Here is a 27,180-nt window from a genome sequence, read left to right on the forward strand (position 1 = left end):
ACTGATATAGTGATTATGTAAATTCGTCTCCGCTAGCTAAAGTGATAGCCATTTTTGTTCCATACAACAGTGTAAGCGAAATTTATATTGTGAAATCTGATATAAACAAGTACAATAGTTATAAAATTATTCACAATTATGGAATATTTTGAAGACAGAGTGAAATGTAGGAAAAGATTATATTAGTAATAGGGTGCCACATATTTGAGTAATTATTATCAAAATCTAGTAATTCAGAAAGAAAGTAACATGTAAGGAACTTAATTCTGCGCCATTGTAAGGTAGAAATTGTACAATTAGTATAATCGCCATTACAATGTAATTCATCATAAAGGTTCCCTACTTGTTTGGGGTACTAATCTCAATAACTAGAATATGTTGTTTAATTAAAAAAAAAAAAAGCACAGGGAAGAGTAAGGGGTCGTCATTGGTAACTGACTGTTGAAATATTTTGGTATACCATTTTCATTATTATTATAATATTTTATTATTTTAGTTTAAAAATGTGCATGTAAGTTTGCGTTAAATATTTATTTTCTTTTTGGGAAATATACCTATATTTGTAATGTCTATTATAAACTATCGGAGTGATCAACATACTTGAGTATGTATATTTCTTTGTGATCTATTATTTACTTCAAATTACATTAATCTTATATACACACACTTATAAATATTTAAGCTTATTAACAGAATCATAGATGTTATTTATAAAGCAAATAGGTTGGAAAGTTTGTGTAGAGGAATATACGGGGGTAATGCCAAAAAGTAACGCCTCCAAAGCGCTGGGAAACGGTTCGTGTTGTGTATGCTATTTCCCCCACATGCAAACAAGGCTGCACGTACCTCACTGGGACGCACATTTCAAGCATGGCAGCCGTTTGTAATGTAGATCCCGCGTGCCGCTAGTGCAGGGCCGTGCTGGGATACTAATGAGGGCGGTGGACAAGTCTACTAAAAGGGCGCCCATACAAACGGGAATATATATATATATATATATATATATATATATATATATATATATATATATATATATATATAGAGAGAGAGAGAGAGAGAGACTTTGAAAGAGTATGGATGCCATTTTATATCAAAATCACCACCAAATTTGTTTTAATATTAACGTAAATAGCTAACTTCGAATCGAAATCCTCTTTACTACAGAAAAACTTTTAGTTCCTGTAATAACATTTCTGTCAAATAAAAAAAAGCTAAATGTATCAACAACTTAATATAGCACGCCTATGGACGCAGGAGGCTCATTGCCGCGTTTACAAAAGCTCTCCATTGATTTCTACTTTATATTTCAATCTCTGCGAGAACCATTTTAATATTGTCCTCCCATCTGCGCCTCGGTCTTCCTAACGGCATTTTCCTATTTGGATTTCCAGTTACAACTTCGAAAGCGTTTCTAATTTCTTCCATTCTGGCTACATAACCCGACCATTTGAGCCTCCTAGACTTGATGACCCTAACAATGTTTGGTAAACGGTATAAAATTATGCAGTTCCTCCCTATAAAGTTTCCGCCTTTCCCCATTCCCGTTCTTTTGGAGTTCGAATATTGGTTTAAGAATCTTGGTTTCAAATACTTTCAGTCTGCGATTTTCCCTCAGAGTCAGTGACCATGTTTCGCAACCATACAGCACAACAGGCATGAATATCGTTTTATATTTTGAGCTACAAATTCCTCAACAGAATTAGCGACAACAAAAGATTTTTAACTGAATAATAGCACGAAATCCTTGCTTTCAGTTGACATCAAATTTTTTAGTGATTATGGTTTTGGTCTATTAATAATGATCCTAGATATTTGAAAGTATCTACTTTGTCGAAAGAAAATGTTATTTGGTATTTTAACGCATCCATAAAGTGCAGTATTACGATCCCGACAAACTTCCATTTATTTAGTTTTCTCTGCATTTACTTTTAAGCCTATATCCCTGCAAGCGTTAATTAAGATTTCTGCATTCCTTTCTATTATTCTATCATTACCTATTAAATTTACATCATCAGCATACGCTATAACCTGGCAAATACAATTCAGCTCTAGGACCTGATTGCTGTCTTTGATTTTCCTTATCGTGTTCTCCAGAACAGAGTTAAATAATAATGACGACAACGCATCTCCTTGTTTCAGGTCATTCTCAACGTGAAAGCTCGTGAACAAGAATTTCTCTACTCGAACCTTACTTTGGGATTCATTTAAACATATCTTAATTAATCTACCTTTTTCGGTATTGCAAGTTCTGTCAGCATGTTGTACAATGTTTCCCTCCTACCAGAGTCTAAAGTCAATAATTGATCTGCCAGTATGTTGTATTCTCTTATTTCTTTTCAAGTATTAGTCGAATGGTAAATATCTGGTTGATAGTTGATCGATTTTACCCAGGGTGCGAATTACCGAGGGGATGAGAGGGATTTTCTCCCTCAATCACATTTTGTCCCCCCCCCCCCCAAAGAAGTCAGCTGAAGTATCCCACCGGCGAACTATGCTTAGTATAACGCCGAATTTCACTGATTTTTGTTATTTCTTGTAAGTTTAATCTTCTATCTATATTTCGAAATGATCTACGTAAACTATTCAGTTTTGTTCATTTCTACTTGCCACATAATTGCCCACTGTTTTCAACGTTGTTTAGTTGAACTATGTTACTATGACTACAGTTGTTACTTGCAACCGTATCCTCGTACCCTTCAGTTCATCGTCGTTCGTGAATTTGAATGTACTAATTGCGCATAACAAAGTCACATATGGGTTTATAAGTGCTCTTAGCGGTTGGCCAAGAAGAAGTAAACAAATAGCTTCTTCCACCATACTTAGCGAAGTTCGGACATGTCATATTCATTCTCTACATTTGTATCGATTGTCATCTTATTTTTATTTTTGTTATTTTTTTTTCATTTTCCAGTGTATTCTTTGTTAGCACATGGTCCTCATTCCCTAGTAGTTTGTGTGTATGCAACTTAAAAGCTGCGTTTGATTTGTGGTAATTAGCATAGTAATCACTGCCTTTTATAGTTTACGGAAATGAACTTTTGAAACTGTACTCAAAATCTGAGATATATTCTCTCGTGGCTATATGTTAACATACACGCTGGGGATGCGCCCCTAGTGAGCAGACATGTGAGGGTGAGTAAGTGCATAATTGAAGATTTGTTTCAGCATTTGCTAATACGACTGATTCTCCATGTCATTGTCTGTGTCTGTATAAGCACTTCAACTGGAGGGGGCTTTTTCCATCTTTCTTTTCGCTGTACAGTTTGCTGTCCACGCCAATAATGTTGTCTGGAAAACTTATTTGGATTTGGATTGATGGATGGATGGATTTGGAAAACAATGTAATGTTTTACTTTATTTGAATAACGTAGCACATAGTGAATCAACTCATCTGTAACCTAACAGTAAAGTAATTGTAAGTGTTGACTTCTTGAGCTGTCACGGAATTGATATTTAAAAAAAAAAAAAAGGCATGAAAAGCGCAGCTTTAGCGGGGAGTAGAAGCGCAAGCTCGAAATTTGAATTGAGATTTTTCAAGTATTTGACCTTCGATTTGACTTTGATGCCAGAAATCGGGACCAACAACAATCCTTTTCTCGTATGATAGGCTAATGCCTAGATTAAAAAAAAAAAAAAAAAAAAAAAAAGTCCGTCCGGTTTAACTGATAATTTTAGTGGTTTTCATAATACTGAAGTAGTTTTTTTTTTTTTTTTTTTTTTTGCGATCTGTATGTAATAACGCGAAATGGAAGATTTCAATATGAGTAGAAAAATTAACATATGCTTGTGATCATGGCTATCGCTTGGGCCGAATTATTAAGTAAATGAACCTTAGAGAACTACGGACACAAGAGTGAGTACATTTAAACACGTTCAGAAAGATTAGGTGTGGTGTGTGCATGTCAGACAATTACATAGTTATTGTCAGTAGATTATTGAATAAATGAATCAATTACTTATTAAAGATGTCATATTTATGTGTGTGTGTGGGGTGTAAGACATTATTGTCTCATTTTGAAGTATTGAACCTTCAGACTTTACGTCCTGTTGGCCTAATCCCCCCCCCCATATAGTTTATCTAATTCCCACACTGATTTTACCTAAATCAGTTCTGATAATCTCCAATAATTTCATCTTCGTATTGAGTCAATCTTGTTAATACAATGTTTAAGCGGATTTATTGGATGTTGACAGAAGAGAAATGCCTCGATAATTCTTCTGAACTGGAACAATGATTCTCTTCACTCGTGTGGTAATTCCTCCTTGTTCCAGATAATGAGAATGAGTTTGTGTATCTTGCTCTACAATTTTTCCCCTCCAGCTAAAATTAAGTCAACCAGAATTTCGTCTACACCCGGAGATGTGTGTTTATTTTTTTTAAATAGCGATTTCTATTTCTGTCTGGTTAGGTTCTAGAATATACGGTTATGCTGCATGCATTTCAATTTCTCCACGCGCATTAGTTTTTGGCTATGTGTTAAGCAAATCGTCAAAGAAATCTTTCCATCTATTTAAGATGCTATCAGTGAGAACTGTTCCTTTAGGTTTCTTTAAGATATAAGCACGAAGTTGATAGCCTTTCTTAAGTTCGTTGATGCATTTATACATGTCCCGAATGTTTTTGTTTTCACTATTTTCAAGTTAATTAATTTTAACTTTCAAAAGTCGCGTTTCTTTGTTCTAAAAGTTTTAGAAGTTTTCTGCCAGATGACAATGAAATTTTATGTAGTTATTTCGTTCGGATTTTGTAGCCAACGCAGTTTCTTCTGTTTTCTCTTCTCTGCTACTTTAGTACATTTCTGGTTGAACCATGATTTGTTCCTACGTATTTCTCCGTGCTCCAATATTTCTTTTGCTGAAATTTTAATGTTATCTCTAATTTCAACCAAGTATCTTGAATACTAGTGCACTCCGAATCTAATAAAACCGAGAATCTATTCGACACTTCAATCTGGCTCCCCTCTCACCTGAGTCTCCTTTATTAAAAAAAAAAAATAAATAAATAAATAAATAAACGCTCCGTTTTCAGATATTGAATATTTCCTTTATTCCACGATAGTCTCTCTCTTACTATCACAATCAACTCCTCTGAACGACCGAACATCAGTTGTGCTAGACTGTTCTTTTCTGTCTAATAAAACATGATCAGTTTGAATATGTGTTTTTTCCATCTGATGAAGTCCAAGTATATTTATGAATGTCACGATGTTGGAATTTTGTAATCTTCACGATAAGGTTTCTGGATATTGCACAGTTCACGAGTCTAACGCCGTTGTCACAATCTTCCTTATGCAAACATTTATTCCTATAATCGGTTTGAAATACCCTTTGGTCCTACCTTCGCATTGAAACAGCCTAACAGAATGTTCATATGGTATTGCAGGAGATGATCAAATACCCATTCTATTCTTTCGTAAAAACTGTATTTTTTAATCGCCATCCTTATTTTCTGTTGGGGTATGTGCATTTAAAACAATAATATTACACCACCGACCCTTAAGAGAATTAAAAGAAAATCTATCGTTAACAAATTCAACCTATGTAATTGCTGATATTACGTATTCGTTTGTGAACGGAAATCCCTGTTTCTAGTTGGTAATTTTTAATTTGTTCCCCGTAAAAGAACGTAAAATTTCCCGACTTGACTTCTCCATTTCCTTCTCGTCTAACTTCCTGATATCCCACTAGGTCCAACCTCTATTTCTAAACTCATTTTTTACAAATTTTAACGCGCTTCCCTATAGAGACTTCTTATATTCATGATCCAAATCTCATGTCGATTTTACTTTGTGGAGTTCGTGCCAAGTTATCAGTTCTGATCCGAGGATTCTGCGAACTTATCTGAACAATCTTTATTTATTTATTTATTTATTTATTTATTTATGTACAGGATGAGGTTGTTAGCCTCAAACCAAATTCTCAAGCTGGATTATCATCCCTTGTCTGTCCGCGACTACTTACTCAGTATATTCGCAGCTAACCTCTATATCCCAGAGGCCTTCTCCTCGATCCACAACCTGAGGACGCGCCGTGCCGTGGTGACAGGAAGACCACATTTTACGGAAATTAATACAGCTATATTTCAGAAATAGAACAGGTACTGATTATCCGAACACTGCTTTAAAATACACAGGAACAATCAATATGCTCGGATATATGGATGAAATTTTAGACTGTGAAAGCTTCGATGCCGTAAAAATCGCAAATTAGAGACTAGTGTCAGTGTAGTATTACATAAATGCATCGTACGTTTGACTATCCGAACTATTCTTGATGTATGACATTGTTTCGTTTTATAGCTATATAACTTTATAATATTTTTGTAAATTATTCTACTCTTTACCTGTTCTCTGCCAATAGCAACTGTATGAATTTATAATACAAAACTGAAATGCAGAAGAATAAAATTTTAAAAAATAATGTGATATTTCGCAGGGCATCTTATGTAAAGGGCGCCTTGTATTCTTTACAGGTTCTGTATTACCAGTCAGTATTTGAATTTATTAAACAAAGCTGGTATACAGGATAACTAAAACCACTTATCTATAATGTGATGTTTCGTAGGGCGCCTTATGTAAAGGGCGCACTGTACCTTTCACGGGTTCTTCGCCAACAGTAACTGTATATATATTTATTGTACAGAACTGTGCTATACAGAAGAGTAAATAAAATCGTTCATCTTTGATGTGGTCTCGGAAGGTCGCCTAATGTAAAGGGCGCACTGCACCTTTCACGGGTTCTTTACCAATAAAACTGTAAGACTTTATTACTAAAAACTTTTACCTTTATTTATATTGTGATATTTCGGAGGGCGCACCGGGACACGTCCCGGTGTCCCGGTGGGCCAGCACGGGCCTGCGCTAGTGCCATGTACGAAATTCGCGAAGTTATTCTGTTTTTGAATACAAAAGGCGTTAGATCGATTGAACCCCGTTTGCAATTTATGTAAGTACATGAGGAGTCGTGCATGAATGTCAAGAAAAGTTCGCAAGCGGTGCAGGAAGTTAGCAGCAGGTCTTACTGAAATCACGACGCTAGAAACACAATTGGGACGGTAGAGCAAATCAGTGACTATTTATTTTGTAGCATATGTTTCCTAAATTAAAAAAAAATAATTGAAATGAAATCTTTTATTTTTACGTCCCACGGTTATGCCGGTTAGGCTAAAGGAGACAGTGATGATGAGAAATCAATGAAATGGTGGAATGAAGAAAGTGAGAGGAAACGGGAGCACCCCGAGGAAACCCACGCACACAGTGTTTGTCCACAGCAAAGTCCACTTGGCGCAAGCTGGGATCGAACCAGGGACCCCAAGCACCAGAGGTGAACGCTATATGACTAGCCATTGGGCGGAATACGCTTCAGCAACGATGACGACGTAAAAGATGAGGTGGTCAAATATTTTCTTAAACACATGGCGGCGAGGTTGTGTAACATGCACATACAAAACCTCCAACAAAGCCTACAAAATTGAATCGACCAAGATGATGATTATGTTGTGAAAAAGCTAAATGAAAAAAATTAAAATAATGTAAACATTATTGAAAATAAACGTTTCTTTGTATTTCTAACAAAAATACAATACACCACTTTTTTCGGATTACCCTCATATGTAATGTAAAACTAGACTAAAATTATTCTGGTTTGTTTCTGATAAAAATGTTTGAATTATAATTACTGGCACTTTTGGACTTCCTTCGTGTAGCATTGATTAACATCGCAAGATATAGGAAACTGAATACAGTTAAAAATAAGAATTCATTCTTAAGATAGTCAGATCTAAACGATAATAACTTCGCTATTTGAGCAGTCCGTACGTAAACATACTGCCACCCCTCTAGGGCTTGACCTTGGCTCATCAAGGATTTCATATTTCGAAAGTTTAGTTAAATATCGCACTCACTCACACAAACATGCCCACTCTGCAAATACTAAAAATAAGGCGGTAATTATGCAGAAGAAGCTTCGAAAATGTAACATTTTAATATAGGGATCCTAGATTGGGATTAAAAAAAAAAAAAAAAAAAAAAAAAATGGGCATTGCTTTATAAATGAAACACTTACGGATACGATACCGAAAGCTGATTTAGAAGGTTACTTTCTATATTATATTATATATTATTATTATTATTATTATTATTATTATTATTATTATTATTATTATTATTATTATTATTAATATTATTATTATTATTATTATACTGCAGAATGACAGTTATTGATTTATGGAAAATGTTTGAACCCATTACCCTTCTAGGTACTCATTTCATGAAAGGTTACGTGCCTGATGGTGCTCAGTCGTAGAGTACCTACCTTTGGTGTGTGAGGTTCCTAGTTCGATTCTCGTCTAAGTAAGTTTGTGGTGAACAACATCGTGTCCGTGAGTTTTCTTGGGATATTCCCATTTGCCCCCACATTTCATTCCATCCATTTCTTCATCATCATTCACTTACAAAAAAAAAAAAAAAAAAAAATCATCATCATTCACTTTCCAAAAAAAATCATCATCTTCCTTAGCCTAAATGCATAATCGTGGAACGTTAAACTGAAAGATTTCACTTAATTTCCATTAACACTTTGTTTTAGGAGTATAGTTTGAATCTCTCTTTTACATTAGGATGGACCCTTTAATTAGAGTATTATGGCTATAACCCAGCTTGAGATAAGTACTATATTATATTATTTATTTTAATAGATTGAGTCTTTTTCTTGTAATGTGATCGACTAATAACCGACAACATCCATTTCAATATGGCGAAAAAGTTTAGAAAATTTCCCTTCCTCTCTTAAAAGAAACATTTTCAAAAATGCTTAGGTTATTTTTATTTATTTTATTTTATTTATTTATTTATTATTATTTTTTTGAAGTTTACATAACCCTACCGAGTTTCATCTTTGTAATTTGACAGGCTCAAGAGACATTGTTTTTCCTTTTTTTTTCATAAATTTGTACCTCATCTACCCGAGGTAAGATTTAATCAAAGTAACAAGATAAAAACTTAGCTCAAGGTAGGTATTATTTCAGGAAATTCATTGAACCATTTCTCCAGAATGTTACCAAAAACGACACGTAACACCGACTTCAATGTGGAAAAAAAATAATTATTATATAAAATACCCCTTCTTAGCTTTCTCACCGTAAACGGAAATTTTCAAAAATGCTGATACATGCTATTCTTGCTTTAATGAAAAGTTTATATATCAACTTTTATCTTTCTAACTTGAATTGCTTGTTTCATACTGTATTTTTCAAATAAATTTTGAACCTTCTTCACGTCCTGAGAATAGTTCTACAGTCAAAGTAACATAACTCAGTACCAGTAAGGCATTAATTATATCCCAAAATTCATTTCAAACTTTTCAGCTCTTTTCCGTTGATGCGATGATAAACAAGAGGAAACATCGTTTTCAATGCGAAGAAAGCAATTATAGAGATTACCCCATAAAACGAGAATGTGCGAAACCGCTGGGGAACGCGTTCTTTTATCTTTATGTTTATATACAAACTTTCATTTTGCTAAGTTGACAGGATCGTTACATACACAACTTTTCGCACAAATTCTGACTTCCACCTCTTTAAAATAGGCTTTTTTTTTTGTCAAAGTGACATGATAAAATTCTAGTTCAACGTATGTCATAACCATATTTTAAAATCCATTTTAAACGGTTGAGTCGTTTTCTCGTGATACCACCATACACAAGATTACTTTCAGTATTACTGGCAAATGCCCGCACACGTTATTGCGGGCAATATATATTAGATTCTTTCTTCTGCATTTTTTATGTAGAATTCGTATGTACTCGAATTGTTGCATGGAATATATATTAAAGGTCACTTATCTTGGAATGTCCTTGTAACTTAAATTAATAGATAAAAATTGCAGAAATTTTATACCACGCAAATAACAGCAAGAGGACATTGTTCAACATATTCTATAATACCACCAAATTGAAAGTGTTGCCAACCTAACATAAGATAGGGGAGGATTTCTACAAATAATCAATATTTATAAGGTTATATTTTTCGTATGTAAGGTCAAAATTAGAATACTGTTGAACTGTTTGGACACCAAATGTCACTAAATACTCTGATGCAATAGAAAATAGGGCCATGGTGGCTCAGTGGTAGCCGGTGGCAATAGCCGAGTGGTCTCGGGCGTTCGGCTTCGGATCATGAGGCGCAATCCACTGGGGGTTCGAATCCCTCTGAAGAGCAAGGTCGGAATTTTAACTGTCCTGGATCTTTCTGTGTTTGTGTCCCTGTCGTGTTTGGATTACGCAGAAATTGCGCGAATTGCCAATGGCGAACAGTATCCCGGTTGGGACGAACTTTAAAAAAAAGTGGTAGAGCGTTCTACCTCCGGTGCATAGGGTCTCGGGTTCAAACCCTGCTCCCGCCAAGTGAACTTTGTAATGGACAGACACCGTGTGCGTGGGTTTCCTCGGGGTTCTCCCGTTTCCTCCCACTTTCTCCATTCCACCATTTTCACTCATTTCTCATTATCACCGTCTCCTTTAGTCTAACCGGCATAACCCTGGGACGTAAAGTTCAAAAATTTCATTTCATTTCATTTTTTCAATAGAAAATATACAGTTTAATTTTTTTTTTAAATGCTTGCATACAAGAAAACCAGTTTCTATGTAAAGTATGTCCCCTATGAAAACAGTATAGAATTTTAGTTTTCAAATATTAGGAAAAAGGAAATGGGCGTTTGATCTGTTGTTCTTACATAAATTATTACACGGTAAAATTGACTGTCTGGAATTATAGAACTAATATTACGTGTCGCAATAAGTGAGACTGGAACAACAAATACTGGCACACTCTATTGTAGAAAACTAAGAACTAACACATTACATAAGTCTCCTCTGTGGAGATGTGTGCTTCATATAACGAAATAATTAGATTTCATGTAGTAGATGTATTTAGTATGTCCGCAAACAAGTTCAAAACAATCGTCAGGCAATAACTTCCGCATAATTAAGTATGTATAGTAGTGTATGTTAGATAATTATGTACACGACACTATAACTGGCCATTAAGCCTATTGTGTTGTGCTTATGAAATAAATAAATAAATTTTACTTAGCCTGATCATTATTAAGATATCTGAATTAATATTTATTTTTTTAAAATTTTATTTACCAACATAATATAAATTCCTTGAATTCTGTTTATTTTGTCGTCGCGGCGCACCCTCTGATCGCGGCGCCCAAGGCAATTGCCCCGGGATCGCCCTGCCCACGCAACGGCCCGGAGTACATTATTGTGTAGAGCTAAAGAACAGCATTTGGACTTGGATCTGTATACCTCTTCAAAGCTTAAAGATAACGAAACACTATGTGGACTTAAAGATAACAAAGCAGAAAGCTGTGAATCCTAAATTTTATTTTGTATGATAATTCAGATTCATCTGTTCACTGTACGATGTGGAACAAATCAAAAGATGCCCGTAGTGGTAATCAAATTGCTTCGACTTTATTGAAATCGGTCTGATAGTGTCCTGGCAGTGAGGTTGAACCAATCATACTGTGGACCGACAACTGCTATGGTTTAAAAAAATGCACTTTACGATGTTTTTTATCTTGGATAATGCACAAATATCTTCAAGTAAAGGCGATAACGCAGAAATGTTTACTGAAAGGTTATAGTGGAAGCTGACAGTGTTCATAGCCATGTAGAACAAAAAAGAAAGTTCCCAACATGACTATTTTAACGCCGTGGGACTGGCAACAATTAGCAAGACAAACATCTACTAAATACATGGAGCTTAAGGATTTTAAACGTTTCAACTCCCTCTATGATAAACAAGACTTCCTGAATCCTCCTTTCATCCACGGAAAAAGGGATGTTAACAATCAGCCAGTTCTTCTCTCTAAATGAGTACAACTGCAATTGAGAAACGGAAATATTGGGACATTGTATTTCCAGGGGTAAAAGTGAGGAGGAACGCGAGGGCAAGTCGTTACCCCATTTCTTAAAAAATCTATTTCGTCTCTCCACTTTCTAAGAAATTAAAATGGGCAAAGATAGGCACGGGGGACGGCGTGACATTATGCGTCCCCCTACCTTTTCAGGTCCACTTTTATCTAAGCCTGTCGTATTTTTTTCATGAGAATACGGGACACCTTCGATCATCCCGCCCCCCAAATAGCTTGCGAACACAATCCAATGGACTGTAGCGCGGATTATGAACAACAGTATAATAGGCGAAGTTCCCTAAGCTGCAGGTACTTTTCTCTCTTCGTTCCTTGCAATTAATTGTACGAAGTGAAGAAATTTACAATTCAACTACAAAAGAATCACCTTAGAAACTCAAGATGACGTCCTACAAAAATGCTTTACAAGGAAACAATATCTAAATAATCCTGTTTTATTTAAATGAATGATACAATCTACCTTCAATAACCCTCGCACGTTTAGCAATATTTATTTATATGGCTGTAGTTGCCAAAATTACGTTTGTCATTTTAATCTGATGGAAAGTTAGCTCTTTTTTTTCAAACTTGCGTCATGTGTAATTGTCATGGTCAGGTTTACATATTTCAAAATCCTAGACCAAATCACAATTCTATAGCCCTAGCCTCTAAAAAAGATTATTTATAGTTCTTATTAACTTATCTATGTCTTGCTGAAGAAAAAGTCACTCGTCTTCCTTGTGCTTCTAGATGTGGAAGCACTCGAAGCTATCATTATGTTTGCTAGTTTCTTGGTGTAGGAGTGTGTTCAAGTTTCCACCAAGTGCAATGGAAAAAGTATCATTATAAATTTTGGAGTCAACTTCAACTTGAAGCGGGTACTTCTTCAAATTGGAAGAAAATGTGCACTTTAGTTTAGATTTGTTGATACAAAATTGGAAGATTTCATTTGTATTACGAACTAGAGATCAGCCTGTCCACTTCATCAAATATTGTAGGTTTCCTTGGCTGCTAAAGGACAATTTCAACTCTACGCTGCGAGTGTTGGCTTGTTCGCTATCAAAACGGAGAGCTTGGTGTGATAACTTGCTCGAAGCTGTTACATGTTACAGCTTATTGTTTATTCACTAATTATAGGATACTTAACCAATATCAGATTTTTTTTTGTTTTTCACTTTTCGAATAAGCTGATATTGATAGCACAAGCGAGACGGAATTAAAATATGGGACATTTGCCTGTCCCGAATAAATTTACGGAAACGCGGGACACTAGGGCCCAAAGTCGGGACTGTCCTTGTTTTATTAGATGTATGGCAAGGTTACTTTTACCCCTGTGTATTGGAAAACATCTTTTGATGGTGAAGAGCAAGAGAGCAACTTCGGTTTCACAGACAATAACTGACATTTCCAGCTGATTTGAATCCAGTCTCAAACACCCCTGCTCCCTATTTCCCAGCAAAAATACAACGATTTGATGTCATTGTTACCCTGTGTCCCTTCAGTTTGCCATGATTTTTTTTTTCAAGAACTTAAAATATACTAGTACTGGTAATATCCAGAAGGAGACATTGACGGTATTAACCCTGTGTAATACTTTTGTAATCAATAATAATTTTCTATTACTTGATATTTGGTCTCTAGCATTGTTTTCCGTAGGAGAACTTAACATCAACATGGAATAAGCTAAGCAATGTATTTTTATTGTTGTTGGTTACAATATTTGTTATTGGTTATTTCTCACCCCCACCAGGGACACTATTTCATACAATGTAATCTGCACATTAATGGTAAACAACACTATGTCCACACAAAAGCACAAAATATCAATAAAAGATACAACAAATGCAAATAATCTAAACTTTGGTCCACAAAGAACGTAGTTGTAACGTTTTGGTATAATTGTTCAACAAACAGTAGCAGAAAATTAATAAAAGCAACAATCGACATTATAAAATTACTCTCCTGTAAACTTGAAAAATGTGCATGTCCTATACCTCAGAGGAAGAGAATATATAATTAACATATTAAACGAAAACATAGAATATCAAAGTTATTCCTCAATGTTGTAAACTAAGAACACTATAGGATCACAATCATCTGAATTTTAGTGATTTCTACAACAGTAATAAGCGATTGAGGCGGACGTGAGAGTGGACATCCAAAGAACATTAGTGTGTCGAATACTATGATCATAATATGGAGTACTTCTAATAAATAGGGACAACGTTATAAGGGATTGATTTTTCGAAAGCTTTTAATTCGAAAAACTGCTTCAATAAATAATCACATTTAATCACGTAGATTTTTTTAATAGACCGTTTACAACAACTTGAGGTGACACTGTGGTTCACTGGTCTCTGGTTTGATGCACGTGTAAGTAAATTTGTGTTGGACAACTTCGTGTCTGTGGATGTTTACTTTGGACTTCCATTTTCCTCTCACATTCTCATTGCACCAATTCTCCCATCATCGCTCTTGTCTTAATAATAAGTCTCTTTTAGACTGAAAATCATAATCATGGGACGTTAAATTTAAAGATTTACAACAATTTGATATCTCAAATTGTTACAGACACTGATTTACTGCCGTAAATGGCGTATTGGTGTTGAAATTCCTGTTGCTTTTCTTTGCATTTTATCATTATGTTACATTATAACGGAATCATAGCAAAAGTTTTTAAGAACCTCGGCTTACGAAAGCTCCATTATATATATATTTATTTTCCCCGTTCTTCTAAGAGTCAAGAGATTTTCAGATATACTTGGACAATCATCACCAAAGGACCCCGCACTTTTCTTATGGAAAGTGGCTTTTGGCTAATGTTGTTGAAACTTCGCTGGTTGATACTTCTTAACATGTGGAACAAAAGTCTCAATGGACACAAAGACCGAAATCCACTCCTTCCCCCCAAAAAAAGCCTCCAATTAGCTGGGGGGGGGGAAGGACTGATTTCAGCATGTAAAACAATTTGTTGTTTTAATCAACTCAACAAGGACCCCAAACAACCACATGTTAGACTATCAAACTACCCCACTTGACACCGCTCTTTGCCCCTCACATATCTCCCCCGCGAATTACCTTACGGATGTTCCATATTACTGTAGTTTATAGTTGCGCGTATGTGTTGAAATACCTACAGTTTTGGTCTCACCGACGATATAATGGGTTTCACATATCGCTGATTATGAATCTGAGGTGATAGTTCTAGAATTTAAGATGGAGGATCAATATGGCGGATCAAAAACACGAAACTCCTGGATGTAGCTACAAATAGCTTTTTACTAGGGTATTTTGGGTCGTTGGTTACGAATCTGAGGTCAAAATTCTTGAATTCAAGATTGCAGATCCAATATGCTGAATAAAAACATCGAAGTTACAAATCGTAGTAGACTAGAGTGTTTTTAGATCGCTGTTTAAGTACGCAACATCCCTTGATACCTCAGCCACCATGTAGAATTATTCCGCACCCTTGCCCTTTACCAAAACCCACCACAGATATCTTAATGCTGAACGGTGTTAAAATAATTCATCAATTATCTGTTCATTATTTTCATCATTTCGGTTTGCAGCATCTAATGTGGTACTTAGCAATGAGTCATCGGGATATCTAATATTCTGTAAATGTCGTGCATGGCCTAAATACCGCAAGACACTTGCAACGTGCGCACATGTACCTAATGTACGAGCACCGCTTTGACATGTACAGTAGTAACCTTGAATAACATTTTGATCATAATCCTGGTCATTGTGTTAGTAGACAGAGGATACTGCGATGCAATTCCTTTACTGGAATATTTAGGAATTGATCATTAGGGTGCATCGAATTTCCACTTTTTTTGAAATCAGCTTACCCTTAGTGATATTGTTTTTGCGAAATGGGCTCCATATAACGTGTAATTGGTCAATATCTTTAGGTGCCACCAACGGCTGAAAATTTTTAAATTTTGTTAAAAAATAAATGTTATTTAAAAAAATGTAAAATATGTACTTTGATAAAATATGGTTATCCTATGTGGTTTTGTTTCTGTAAAAAGTATATATTTTACGTGCGAAAAATTTCAGCTTGATGAGTCAAGTCATTCAGGTGCCACTAGTGGCTTAAAAATATGGTCAAATGTGGTATAATATGGTCATTTCTGAAAATTAAGTTGCATTGTTTGTGATTCATCTGGATCGTTAATTAGATAAGAACTATTTTGTTTTACATCTGCAGCTCTTTGCTTATTTCCAAACATTAATGTTGGAAATAACCCAGAACTCACCACGAGGAGGTGGCTGCAGTTTGAGGTCCGCCCAACTGTATATACTAATGTTGCATATGGTAATGGAAGTTCATATCGTTACTCTTTTACCTCAAATTGTTTTTGTATTAAATTCTGGTATGTTTTCTCTTGATTGTAGTGTTGCTAGGACAAATCTATGTCGTACTTCTTGCCCACATACCGCTGATATCACTTCTGTCACCAACTTCACCATTCTTTCTACAGCGCGAGTGAGGCAGGGTAAGGATGTAATAGATTCATCAGCCATTGGAGCCGTTTTTACATTTTCTCTTAGCTTCTGCAGGCTCAAGTGTTTTGTCAGTGGTGGTTCTTTCAGCGTGCATGTTGACCAATTAATCTTATCAACATAGTTTGTCGCTTCTAAGTTGATTTCAGGAACGACGAATTCTTGTACCGGTACTCGATCACCACATTGGGTCTTTTGTCTTGCTTTTAGGACTCTCCTCCAGCCAAGTTCTCGTACTTTAGCATCTTGGTCAGTCAACATTGATAGAAGTAGGTTCTCAGGATTGCCGTACCACGCATTTGTACGGATCACTGGATGAATTTTCCTGTATTTCGCTTGCATGTGGCGAGAAGTCGTGATAAGATGACACAAATGACCAGCTCCTTCTGCACACGATGGATTACGGATCACAGCAAACCAGAGTGGTGCGTAGACCATCATGATGTACTGGACGATGGTTTTAAGTTCATTAGTGGGTTCTTTTGTTCCTACGTACAAACGTAAGACTCTATTTAGCCATCTGGCTTGATGAATTTTACCAGGCTTCATGTGAGCTAACCCAACGGGGCATTCTCCTGAAGAAACTGCTTGGCAGATATTCAGCAAATATTTTTGGTCCGTGCTTAACATCCTCAGTGAAGTTGAGGTCCCAGTCGACTGGAACGGGCTGAAAATTCTGGAGTGGCAACTCTTCGCAGGTTGGAAGTGCTGATCCTATTGGTTCTCTAAATGTATTTGGTCCAGTAGACTTGCCGTCTATGAATTCAATCAAATGTCAAAATGGGAGCTCATTCGTGTGTATCATACAGACGATTCTCTGAAGGGGTTCGTTCAGGAAGACTTCAATATATGCCATCGCACCATTCTTCCGACCAGTGTTGGTAGCTGTACCGTCGCAACCCAAAAAACCAGATCGGACAGCGGGATATTTTGATGAACAAAGAACTTTGTGATGGCAGCCCGTATGCTCTCTCCTCTTCCAGATGAAGGAGAGACGTGGCCAAGATAGTTCGATCCTGGCTCCTGTAGCAGAACGTAGTGATCTTCTTTTTTCATTATTCGGTGGTTGATGCCGTCTTTAGTCTCAAGGATGAGAGTCTGATTCTTTCTTCCGTCGAAGTATAACGTTTTTACTTTGGTCGATTCAAGCGATGCGCTCACCTCTTCAACGAAGGTGTTTCCTAAAGATTTCTTCTCTCTCCGAATCTTGCTTTTGTCGATCACCTTCTGCTTATGAACTGGGGTAACCAGTCCGATATCTGCCAAAAGTGACGAAGTGATAATTGCGGTCTGATATATTACATCTATATACTGCATTGGAGAATGTCAGCAATCTAACTATCATTTGTTTAGAAGGGCTAGTCTTCTTTCTTTTAAGCGCAGGAAGAAACTCGACAGTGGAAACTGACTCTTCTCAGGATTCATTTTGTAAAGGTACGCTATCGTTTTGTCTTCTGAAACTATTAATTTCATTGGGCTTTGGTTGATTTTTCTGACCTCAATTTTTTCGCAATAAATGTTTGACACGTTTCTGTGTCTCCTCTCTATAAAATCCTGCCATACACATCTGTCGGGTGGTTCTCTGGTCAATTAAAAATTAAACCTTCAATTCAGGTACTTTCTTCTCTCTCGCAGAAGTGTAAGCAACCGTATCGATGCATTTGCAAGAAGCGATATCAAACAAAGTTTTGCTGGCGAACTCCTGGAATTCTTCAACTTTGGAAGAAAGAAAGAAAAAAACGAGTTGTCCTTGAACTTTTGCAGCTGACGGATCTTTTTTGGTAATGCAAAACAAAAAATTTAAACCCGTTGCTCGCTCAAAATAGTTGCACCGCTGATTGATGCATTTTCCCAAACTTGAATTACTTTCCTTACCATTGAATGAGCTAGCACCTTAGCAGAGTGGTCCTTCTAAGATGCTGCTTCCTATTTCGTGTTCTCTCTTTCCGACAAGAATTGCTTAAGAACACCAACGATTGTTGGAAGCTGATTAAAAGTGAATTCCACAGGGGATCCAATTACATTATGGGAAAAGTTCCTTACATTAAAACGTGACTTCTTTTAGGCGACATCTTTACGGACACTTGATAGTTTATTCACCGAAAACAATTTTGAACAGTTAGACACTTTTGTCAACGCAAGACCTCAACAAACTTGTCGCACCATTGGAATGACGAACTGACACATTCAATGACTGCCGACAAGCACAAGTGGGACGCAATCCTTCAAAAACGCACACAAATGCACACGTATTTTCACTTAAACACAATCAACAACGTAAACAGTTTCCACATCAAACACCATTTTTTCTGTCTAGAAAGTAACGGAAAATTACTCCTAATCTCATCTCCAGACACACTAACAAGGAGTCATTTTCTTTTATTTTCTCTCTCGATGCTACTCCACTTTTAATTTTACGACAAACTAGCTTTTGGGCGACTTCATTCTATGCAGTGCAAGTGTATTATCGAAATGAGTCTTTCTACAAAAATAATTACTTGTTATTTTTTTTTCGCACTACGAACATAAGGTGGACAACTACCGGTATGCGTCTTATTTGGTAACATTCAATCTACTGTAAAGTCTTTTTTTTACCTTGATTGCCCCATTTTTTTTACCTAATCAGCTGTTTATAAGAGACGAAAACTCGATTTTTTTTTACAAAACACAGAATAAAATATATTTTGGGGGGATTTGTCCAAATTTTAAGAAGCCGGTAGCACCTGAAGGACTTGACCGATCAAGCTGAAATTTTTTCACGTAAAATATGTACATTTCTACCGAAAATAACTACTAAGGGTAAAATGTTTTCGTAAAAGTAAATATGTATAACATGTTTTTTAAAAAATGTTTTTCTTAACAGATTTTTGAAACTTTAGGCCGTTAGTGGCACCTAAAGAAATTAACTAATCGGCCTGCGATTTTCTATATGACATATAGAGACAATTTCGCAGAAAAATTTCGCTAAGGGTAAGCTGATTTAAAAAAAAAGTGGAAATTCGATGCACCCTATTGATCATAGAATGCCCGCACTCCTACTACCACGTGAAAGACAACTATCAACAGAAGATGCGAATACTTCTCGACTTGTTACTAAACGTCGATGGATAGTCGAGGCAAGAAACGGGAATCTAAGATCTGTTTTTACGTTTCTAGCACAAACGTTGAATATGCAACATGCAAAGAAACTGAATAGTTTCTATCGCATAGCTGGAGCTATTTTGAACAGATACCATCTCGTTATTTTCATGCAAGATGCAACCATTGAATTAGCTAGAGAAATGAGAAATAGGTCAATCATGCCGAACGTTGTTAAAGCAAGAGTGGAGGTAGATAATCTTATTAGAAGGAACGGTCAATGGGTACCGCTGAATGATCAAGACCTAACTGATTTCTCTGTACTTAACTTAAACTACTTACGAGATTTGACTGTAGGCACATATCAAGTAGATCTCTCATCCTCTTACGTCCAAGATAAACTAATACGAGATAAGGATGAGCAATTCCAGCTTGACGAAAACGTAACTGAACCGGGATTCCTGCGCATACGTCTCTACTCAAGGTTCCGCAATGCAACTAAGCATCAAGTTTTCATAGCATATGTAGCCAATGATGAAGATGACCAGGATTATGATCAAAATGTTATTCAAGGTTACTACTGTACATGTCAAAGCGGTGCTCGTACATTAGGTACATGTGCGCACGTTGCAAGTGTCTTGCGGTATTTAGGCCATGCACGACATTTACAGAATATTAGATATCCCGATGACTCATTGCTAAGTACCACATTAGATGCTGCAAACCGAAATGATGAAAATAATGAACAGATAATTGATGAATTATTTTAACATCGTTCAGCATTAAGATATCTGTGGTGGGTTTTGGTAAAGGGCAAGGGTGCAGAATAATTCTACATGGTGGCTGAAGTATCAAGGGATGTTGCGTACTTAAACAGCGATCTAAAAACACTCTAGTCTACTACGGTTTGTCGCTTCGACGTTTTTATCCACCATATTGGACCTGTAATCTTGAATTCAAGAATTATGACCTCAGATTCGTAACCAACGACCCAAAATACCCTAGTAAAAAGCTATTTGTGGCTACATTCAGGAGTTTCGTGTTTTTGATCCGCTATATTGATCCTCCATCTTAAATTCTAGAACTCTCACCTCAGATTCGTAATCAGCGATACGTGAAACCCATTATATCGTCGGTGAGACCAAAACTGTAGGTATTTCAACACATACGCGCAACTATAAACTACAGTAATATGGAACATCCGTAAGGTAATTCGCGGGTGGGGATATGTGGGGGGCAAAGGGCGGTGTCAAGTGGGGTAGTTTGATAGTCTAACATGTGGTTGTTTGGGGTCCTTGTTGAGTTTATTAAAACAACAAATTGTTTTACATGCTGAAATCAGTTTAATCCCCCCCAGCTAATTGGAGGCTTTTTTTTGGGGGGGGGGAAGGAGTAGATTTCGGTCTTTTGATCCACATGTTAAGAAGTATCAACCAGCGAAGTTTCAACAACATTAGCCGAAAGCCACTTTCCATAAGAAAAGTGCGGGGTCCTTTGGTCAGAATATGCATGGTGAAAAGTTACGAACTGAGTTCGTTTTTGGAGTCGATATTCAAATCGGAAGTGGTAGGAATTATAAATTTCCGTTTTAATGTAGATCATTATAGAGCAAAACCAGTATAAGATAAATAAAAGTGGTTTCTTCAATTGATTAACTCTTTTAGACTTTTGTTGCCATGGCGTAGTATCGCCTTTGACCGCTTATTTAAGTTATTTAACAGGTATTTAAGCTAGTTTTTCTATTGGTCAAGTCAAGGAGGACAAAATAACACTCCAGATGCGTTTTCGAAACGGACGGCCAACATGGTATCGCCAAGTGGGGGCGGAGGGATGTGACTTTTTATTTTTTTTTCTTAAGGCAAACTTCGAAAAATTTTCACGTATTTAATTTTCAAGATATCAGAATGAAACTGTGCATACGAATTGTCAGTGCCTTTTGGTATTTCTAAATTTTTTTGTGATCCCTACGCCAAACGGGGGCCGGCCCTGATGGGCGCAAGTGTTCTGAGAAGGTGTTTTTTCAGAAAAAAATCCGCGTTTTCCTGATTTTGCTAGTTCAGGTGTACGGTATGGACATGTGGGTGGTACAGTTTTAAAGGGCTCATTATACTGAAAAAATGACGTTTAAATCACGACGCTAGGCCAAAGAGTGATGACACAGTACATTTTTGAAGTATATACATAAAAAAGTGGGTCATCTTCAGACATTCAAAAATTTCTCCTGAGCTTAAATTTCAAGATACAAGGTTGAAATTTTGTACACGTATTACGTATATAACAGCGTATTCGTTTTAAAAACTTCAGATACCTACGTGGACCCACGACCGGGCCAGAGGGGCGCAAAAAGTTCGGAAAACTTTTATTTCGAAAAATCTACCGGTTTTAACCAATTTTCCCATTTCTGGTGTAAAATACGGACAAGCGAGTGATACCATTCGAAAGTATAGGGCTACTCTATCGTAAAAATAAAGAGGTATGAATTATGATCATACGATATATAGTAAGAAAGCAGTAGCTGCTTGAGTGAAAGTCTAAACTTTACCTCAAAAAGTAGAAATCATAAAAGGGATAACCGTCCCCATAGTACATTATATCTCCATCATTAACTGTCTACTAAAAGTAAAGTGGTGCAAATCCACTTCAGCTTCTTGCTTGAATAATGCTTTACATAGAATGGAAACGATAAGTGATAGCGATCTTTTGGATCTATTTAGCATTCTAAGAATAGATGTAATCTTTTCTCTTAACTCTATTTTTAAGCTAGAAATAGCAAAACTATTTAAACATTGAGAGCAATAGAATAAAAATCGTAATAGATAGTGAGAAGTATTTTTGCGTAATCAATTAAACGTCCCCCAGATTAATCTTTACTTTACACTAATCTCTCTACTGAAACTGAAAGTGGTATAAAAACACTTGTGATTAATTGAAAATAACAGCACATGACAAGAAGCGGTTTTGTACAATTAATTAAGCGTTCCATCTCCACTCCGATTTTTCTATTGAAGCCCAGAAGCGGAGGAAATCGATCACTAGCGGTTTTAGCGTTGATCTTAATAAAATAAAAATCGTAATATCGAGAAAGGTTTTCTATGATCACTTAAACATCCCAAGTTTATATTTCGTTTTCCGCCTTGATTTCTCTACTGAAACTGAAAGTAGAGAAAGTGACTACTTAACGGTATTTGATATTGATACACTAAATCTCCATCCTTGATATATTATAAAGTGAAAACAGCAACATATACCGAGAAACATTGTCAGTGCCTTTGGGTATTTCTCAATTTTTTTGTGATCCCTACGCCAAACGGGGGCCGGGCCTGATGGGCGCAAGTGTTCCGAGAGGGTGTTTTTTCAGAAATGTAATCAATTAAGATCTTAAGAGTATACGTATTGTGTTCCTACTATAATTTCTCTATGCATTAAAACCGGAGAGACGGAAATCAATCAATTCTCGTTTTAGAAATGATTATTATAGAGTGAAAACGGTAACATGTAAGGAGAAATGGTTTCCACAATCGATTAAGTGTCTCAAGAATACATTTCACTTCCATCCTTAATTCTAAGAAAAAAACCAAAAGTGATGGAAATCCGCTATGACTTCCGATTTCGATATTGAAATGAAATGAAATGAAATCTTTGAGTTTTACGTCCCACGGTTATGCCGGTTAGGCTAAAGGAGACGGTGATTATGAGAAATGAATGAAATGGTGGAATGAAGAAAGTGGGAGGAAACGGGAGAACCCCGAGAAAACCCACGCACACGGTGTTTGTCCACCACAAAGTTCACTTGGCGGGAGCAGGGTTGATTTCGATATTGATTTAAGAACAGTAAAAACCATAAGTGATAGCGAGAAACTGTTTCTTCTAACCCGTTTTAACGTTCTACGAATAGATACTATCTTCTCTCTTAACCCTGTATTCAAACCAGAAGTCTTGTAAATTTATCAGTTCCGATTTTAACATTGAACACTATAGAATAAAAACTGAAGCAGATAGCAAGAAGTTTTTTTTATTTTTATTTTTTTTACATAATCAATTAACCACTCCTAAAATATATGCTATATCTACTGTAATCTCTCTCCTGAAAATGGAAGAGGCAGGAAAGAACATCTTGCAGTCGTTTACGTTTGTCCCTATAGAGTAAAGCCGGTAGCAGACAGCAAAAAGCTGTTTTCTGCAATCAATAAAGTGTCCTAACAGTATATTCCATTTTCACTCTAATATTTCTACTAAAGCCGGAAATAGTGTAAGTCTACTACCTCTTCCCGTTTCAATTATTATTGAAAAACATCACGCCATACATACCAAACTCTTTCACGTACAATTGTATTGGATTTTTATTTATGAGTTTGAAATTAAGCGCCATTTTACAAAACAATCCACTTAACATTAATTGTTTTCAAAATGTTAGGTATCTTATCAACTGAGCTGAGTTCCCAGGATAAGTTTATGTGAGCAAACTTCTAGATAGTAATCCCTTTATAACCACGTTCATATAGTTCCTTTAAAATGAATACACCGAGAAAAAAATTGTAAATGGTGTACTTAAAAGGATAGGTTACATGCGTAATTCCTGTAGTTTTTGGACTTGACGTACAGTAGACGTATAACTGAAAACGCATGTTTTATAATACTTTCTGTATAAGTGTTCTATCTATACGTACTTTCTGTATGAAACAATGTAGGTGGTCAGGATCTCACATACAAATGTGCGTATAAAACATATATCTGAGGAATGTAACATAAGTATGTGCATGTGATATACGGAAAACTGTTAAATGTCAGACATCCTGCAACGGCATGATGCAACATCTAAGGGTAGTGCCTATGTAATATACGGATAACGTATTATTCCTGATTCCTATAATAAGCAAGAGGATACCATATATTTGTATAATATACCGAGAACGAATTTTTCTCTGTGTAGCACATTATAGGTTAAAACACATTATAGGTTAAAATTATCAAATTTAATGACATAACATATCCAGTTCGAGAATATTAAGAAACGTTAACATATATTCAATTAAATTATTGCAAATTAAAAACAAGAAACAAATGTCTTTTGCGGAAGGAAAGATATATTTTCTGGATATACTTTCGTCAAGAATATTTTATACACTGAAGTGAGAAAAATATATTTATTCGTGATTTTGAATATCTATTTCCGTTTTCTAGATTTTTAAAACATTCTTTTTTATTTCTTGCTTACTTAATTACTGTAAATCGAAAAAAAAAATAAAACTATAAATAGCGAAAGAGATTGCTTTTAGACTATTTCAGTATCTGATTTTAATTTATTTGCAGATGAAACGCCAACCTTCGATTTCCGTGAGATTAATGAAAGCAAACCAGATATATCAACTATTCAGCTGCCAAATTCAGATGGTGAAACAGGTAACGATCATAATGAATAGCAAGTGCAATAAATTTGTATAGATGAATATAACTTTCATAAGCTAATTAAAAAATATATATATATATACATTTGAAACATCTTGTGCTTATATATATATATATATATATATATATATATATATATATATATATATATATATATATATATATATATAAGTTAACTGCAGGAATATACGTCAGTGCAGCTAAATACGCCAAGTGCTCAGTGCTGGGACGTTTCCGACGAAATCCGTTTAAATGCGCCTCCAATATTTGCCACGGTCCTGGACAAGTCCGATTTGACGAATACTCTGGGAGACAACGCCGAAACCGCCACGCCGTGCAATGTTGTTTGCTTCGGGAAGGTTCTGTGGAAGGGCGTTATTATTTCCATAGATGTAAGATTCCGTTATTAGTCCCGTACAGATTCAAAACATTGTCGATTGTTTACAGCAATGTACGCCTTATTTTGTGTACGTCTAGGAACACTTTGCTAAGTGTAACTTCAGAATTTGCGATTCCATGACTATTAAAACAATACGAAGCATGAGGCAGCGAAATACGCCTGGGCTTGTGCAGGACTGGCTGCAGAAGACAAAGATGTTTTCATTTGTCCCACATGTTCCACGCAATATCGGTGTAGCTTTTTTTTTAAAGTCACAACACAGTGACACTGTTTCTTTTTCTTCTTATGAAATAAAACTTTTCAGTTTGAGACTTAATTTCAACTTTGGAAATTATCGTTTTTACATTTTACCTTTTTATCTTCATCTTGCACTTTGGGTATTTTATCTTTTGCTTCAGTCATGCTGTAGTAATTTTTGAGTTCGTATAAGCAGTTACAAGATTTATTATAGGTTTCTAGTAGTATCCCAGACTTGGAATAATTACTTGCACGTGTTGGTAAATATGCCGTTTTGTAACACTTTTTTGTTTCACCTTTGTACAGAATAGAAGTGAGTGGCATCTTTGTCACATTTTTTTCTACACGCGGGAAAGAATACTTTGTAACGCACATGTCTTGTTTTTTTGTGTTTAATGAAAATTAAGGCCACAAAAATCCAACACTGTTAACATGGCGTGTTTATCTGCACCTAACTTACTATTATTTTACGGAATATAAAAATAAGGTGCAATTCTGATTATGCTAATTTATTAGATTATAAATTTATATTTACCTGCTGCTGCAACAACAAATAATCCACTTCATTAACTGTTTTTTTTTTTTTAATTTCAGGAGTCTTGCCAAGTTAGCTTCGTTCCCGTGATAATTTTATATGAGCACACCTCTAGATAGTAATCCTTGTATAAGCACTTCTAATTCCTTAAAAACGAATAGTAAATTATATGTTAAAATTACAAACTTTAATCAAATTCCATATTCAGTTCGAGAATGTTAAGAAAAGTTGACCTACATTCAATTAAGTTACGTGCAAATCAAAAACAAGAAACATTTTTGCTTAAGGGAAGATATATTTGCAGGGAAATGTTATCAAATAATTCATGATTTTCTGTTCTTACCTCGGTTTTTACATTTTCAAACAAATGTTTTATAACTTGTATTCTTAATTAATGTTAATTGAACAAAATAAAACCATAAATTACTAAACAAAATGTTTTTGGTCTATTTAAGTATCTGATTTTAAATCATTTGGCGACGAAAAACCTAATGTCGATGTCCGTGAGTTTAATGAAAGTAAACCGGATATATCAACTGTTCAACTATTAAATTTAGATAGTGAAACAGGTAAGGATCATAATAAATAGGAAATGAAATAAATTTATATAAATAAGGATAACGTTTATAAGCTAATTTAAGAAAACTATAAACATTTAATACCCAAACATTTGATATATATTAATTCCTTTACGGAATATAAAAATAAGTCTCAATTCTGATGGTGCAAAATTATTGAATTATAGATTTTTATTTACCTGCAGTTGCACCACTAATAGTTTATTTGCAATTTATTTCATTATTGACAAATTATAGGTTGTAAAATACTATATGTATAGTTAATTGGTCGAAATATTATACTTAACTTAAGGTTTGTGAAATAAGATTAATCTTCCATTTTTAAATTTAGAAATAATTATATAGCAATTTGGGTATGGCTATGTAATATTATCATTGACTTTATTTGCATCGTTTTCTCTTGTATGGAAGTATCGCACTATTATTTTATTTGCATCCGGAAAGAAACCTTATTACATAAAAGTCTAACCATTATTTATTTGAAATTTGCTACATTTGAAAATGTCATATCACTGGTAG

General features: G+C 35.5%; 1 protein-coding gene across 7 annotated transcripts in view; it reads left to right on the forward strand.

The window, feature by feature from the left end:
• The window catches only part of LOC145680806 (uncharacterized), a 331,282-nt gene that overhangs the window by 231,878 nt on the left and 72,224 nt on the right, over positions 1–27,180 (forward strand). For 6 of the 7 annotated variants that reach the window (XM_081751877.1, XM_081751876.1, XM_081751871.1 and 3 more), the window contains 2 exons: positions 24,816–24,905; positions 26,539–26,652. In XM_081751877.1, the coding sequence (XP_081608003.1) occupies positions 24,816–24,905; positions 26,539–26,652 (204 nt within the window). The remainder of the gene's footprint in view (positions 1–24,815; positions 24,906–26,538; positions 26,653–27,180) is intronic. The other variant, XM_081751874.1, reaches the window with a different exon arrangement.

Source organism: Thermobia domestica, chromosome 3 (genome assembly GCF_964235325.1).
Source record: "Thermobia domestica chromosome 3, izTheDome1.hap1.1, whole genome shotgun sequence".
Classification (NCBI taxonomy): Eukaryota; Metazoa; Arthropoda; class Insecta; order Zygentoma; family Lepismatidae; genus Thermobia; species Thermobia domestica.